The sequence below is a fragment of the Parasteatoda tepidariorum genome, chromosome 7, assembly GCF_043381705.1.
Source record: "Parasteatoda tepidariorum isolate YZ-2023 chromosome 7, CAS_Ptep_4.0, whole genome shotgun sequence".
NCBI classification, from domain to species: domain Eukaryota; kingdom Metazoa; phylum Arthropoda; class Arachnida; order Araneae; family Theridiidae; genus Parasteatoda; species Parasteatoda tepidariorum.
The window spans coordinates 37,530,835-37,534,886 of NC_092210.1; the positions used below are offsets into that span (position 1 = coordinate 37,530,835).

At 26.0% G+C, this 4,052-nt stretch overlaps 1 protein-coding gene across 1 annotated transcript in view; it reads right to left on the minus strand.

Annotated features, from left to right (window-relative positions):
• Nucleotides 1-306: 306 nt before the first annotated feature.
• The window catches only part of LOC107455648 (uncharacterized), a 21,872-nt gene continuing 18,126 nt past the window's right edge, over nucleotides 307-4,052 (minus strand). Inside the window, exon 2 of the mRNA XM_016073285.3 lies at nucleotides 307-534. Coding sequence (XP_015928771.1) covers nucleotides 394-534 — 141 coding nt within the window. The 3' untranslated portion in view covers nucleotides 307-393. The remainder of the gene's footprint in view (nucleotides 535-4,052) is intronic.

A 4,052-nucleotide genomic window follows, 5' to 3' on the forward strand; every position in this document is an offset into this window, starting at 1 on the left:
AGTAGGCAAAGATAAATTAGTTAAATCAGAGTAAAATAAATACTTAAATTTTTATATAGGGCAGACCATGACAGATTATTTAATAGTATTATTATTCATTGCTTTTTTCTGTCGATTTTAAATTTACTTTATTATAATCCTATCACTTTATTGTAAACACTTTATTTTAAATTCAATATTATCATTTTAAAAGATTGCCTTGAATTAATAAATATTGATAAATAGTTCAACTGTAAAAACTTTTCATCAATTTTTTTTAAATGCTCATACTGGATTGCAAATAAAACAAAAAATTAAAATAAATAAAAAAAAAAGACAAAAATTTTATTAATAAAATTTTCTAACAGGAAACAAAAACTTTTTTTATGAATAATTATGTGTTAAATATGATGGTCATAGTGCAGTCATTTCACCATCAGATTCAGGATCTTCATTCGTCGTGGCGCCATCTGCCTTTTCTAAATGGTAGCTTTCTTGCATTGCATTATCATCAGGTTTTTGTTGTTCTATCCAATAAGATACATCAGCTGATTTCTAAAGCAAAAATTACACAAAAATTAGAACAAACATAATTGTTTACATTTGCTTTAAATATAGAAAAAAAATTTCGCCATTAACATCGGATATAAATATTTTCTTTTGTATTTATGGTTCGTCTTTGAATTCGTGATTCAAATATAGCATTAGAAATATCCTACTAAATGATTTGTAGCTTCCAAGATATTACTTTAAAATTTTAAATGCCCTTTTATGTTCATTAGTTTTAGATATAACATGTTGTTTGCGATCCGACTTCACTCGGAATGTGAACAAGAGAAGAGATGGGTTTTTCTAAAAAATCGTTTCATATTGACCCACGTCCAACGAAATTTGAAAAATTAAAAAAGAAAGAAAGAAAAATTGAAACATATAATTCTTAAGGTTAGATTAAAAAAAAAAATTATTAATTTTTCTTAAAAATATTATCATTAGTGTAACCTGATAAAAATTTGAAAAATGGGAATTAAAAAAATTCCTTCAATAAAAATGGTAAAAAGAAAGCGCCATTTTTAAAAAAAATGAAATATTAAATATTAGCCAAAAGTTTTCAAATATTAAGTTGTAACATAAAATATTACGTAACATATAATAATATTAAATTGTATTCTACGTTGTTGTACAGAACTTGATATTTTTTGCTTGACTCCTTAATTCCGGACAATTATCTTTCAAGCCAAACTTTTTCTTTAACAATCTGATGTATTTTATTTATTTCTGAACAATTTCTTTCTATTTCATGTTTAACAATCAGATCATTTCACTTAATTTCTTATTTTCGGTCAATTAACTTCCTAATATCTATAACAATCTGACTTTATTTTAAATAAGCTGACTGAATATCTTAACAATCTTAACAATTATATTTTAATAAGTCTGTGAAATGCTCTTTCAATTTATACATGTTAAACAATCTGATACATTTTGTTTATTTTGTATAGATTTAGGATAATGCTTTTTACATTCATATATAGCAACCTGACATATTTTATATAATTCTGTAATTCCAGAAAATTCTTTTTGAGTTTTAAACACAGCATTGAAGTCCAGATATTTTTCCCAGAAGTTTGCTGCCCTTTTGTTTCTATGTTAATGCTTCGATTAACCTATTTTTGAGAGGTTTTATTTTATTATATGCTAATACAGATACAGTATCCGCGAACAGGATTATAGATTCAGAATCTAAATTAACTTTCCCCTTTTCTGGTTGTTAATTTTTTTCCTAGTTCTTCTTTCCTTTGCGTCAGGCATAGTTCATAGCACGGTTTAATCTTTTTTTCCTTTTTTTTTTCTCTCTTAACTCTTAGAATACTATATGAATAAGAGTTATATTTTTTGGATGCTTTTTTTTATATAACTTGATTATTTCTTATCTTACTTGTTGATGATGTTTAAATATCATTATCTAATAGTTGCTGAAAATCCATTGCTAGAGAATTCAAATGTGATACGCTTTTATTTGCTTTTAGTGTTATCATAAATTTCAAGTAAATATCTCAGTTATTCAATCTGCAACATTTTGCAATTAAAATTACAAATGAAAAATTATTATTTCAAGTGCAATGGGGAAAAAATTAAATTTCAATGATAATTCTCTCCTATTTTAAAGACATTTATTTAAGGATAATACTATTTTAAAATGTGTTATATTGTAAATTTACAGCAAGTGACAACACATTTTCATTAAGATCTTAGGCAACTATCGAACTAACTTGCATATTTATTTATTGTTATTGTTTAACTATGTGAAATATAAAGCCTGCTCGTAAGAAACCAAAAGCATTTTAAAGTTTGGTGCTAAAATATTTTTCTTCTATGCAGAATAAATAAATAATTAAAACTAAATTTAAAAATAATAAGGAAATACTTAGTTGTTTATTAGCAGTTGTAAATGTACAAGTAACGAATTTTCAACGAAATTGTAGAAAAATCTTGAAATTTACACTATAAAAAAGAAAGTTCCAAAATTGAGTAAAAATATGTTAAAATAGCTCCGATAAAAAATAGTTGAATTTGAAAACTCCATGTATTCAAAATTGAAATAGCATATACTCTTTTTTGAGCAAAATACATGACGAGGGGAAAATGTTTGATAAAGCGATGTTCATTGGCTTTTTGAACCAAGAATCTCTGGGTTCGCGTCTGAAAATTTTTAACCACCCTAATTGAACACCCCAATCAAGAGAGAATATATAGTAGTAGCCGCAGTGACACATAATGACAAACATTTCATTCGCGTAAAGGTTCTTCTAAGATATAGCGAAATAAGTAAAAGTGAAATTAAAAATACTGATTTCCTGATTAAGCTATTTGGACCATATTTTCCAAATTACGGCCCTTTGTATACCATTGAAATTAAAAATAAGCATATCATAATGGGTCATTGCCGCGGCCATTATATAAAGCTTCCTAACTCTCCCTGGACTGGGGTGCCCACCTATGGTGGTTAGAACATCCTTTTAAGAAACCTTAGGTCTTTGGTTCGAGCAACCAATAAACATCTTTCTCACACATTTTTCTTTTCACGTGCATTTTGTTAAAAAATGAATACATGCTGTGAATACAAGAAGTTTTAAATTCAATTATTATTTCTTTCAGAACTATTTTGGATCCACTTTAACTCAATTTTGAGAAATTTTTCTTTTTACAGTATACATATTTAATTCTCAAATATTGAAAGCTCTAAAAAGCTCAATTATGAAAACTTACACAATATTTTATGCAGTAGAAGAAGGAAAAAAATAGAAAATATCAAATTATCAGAAAAGTTTCGAAGAAAACTTTAAAAAATTATTCCTTTTAAATTTGATTTCATCGTAAAACATAGAAAACATTATTTATTGCTGTGAAGAATCCTTCAATTATTATATTTTATTAAATCTTGCAAGCGCAAACAATCCTTAATTTCTCATATTTTTTTTTCTCAATTAGTACCAAAGAATTATTTTACTAATGAAAATCATAGCTCATTGTGTATTTCTCACCACCTGTTGCTCAGAGCACGTGTTACTAAACGGCAGTGGGTCTCTAACAAAATTTGTACAAGAAATGAAGGTCTTTCATGCTGCGTTTTACGACGGAATAGTCATGGTTTCTTTAGCTGTCCTTTTTTGGTATAGCCAAACAGAATTCAAATATAGTTTTTTTAATCTTTTCTTTTTTATAGTTCTTACTTTTCTAATTCTCTTATTAGAATTTGCGTTTACTATGACATATTACACACTTGCATATATATATTATATATATATATATATATATATTTCGAAGTTTCAATATTACCTAGATGCTAAGTGCTTGTAGTCTTTTTAGTAGCTAAAATTTTCCGATTCATTGACGGCATTTTCGAAGTGAAATTAATATTAATTATAAATAATCATTCGATTTAATATAATTAAGGGACGGTAGATATTAAGAAATAAAACTGTGAGTTAAGAACGTTTTTTCATTTATTTTATTAATTGTTGTTTATTTTTATACATAACTTGTTGTATAACATAATATATATATAATGTTAA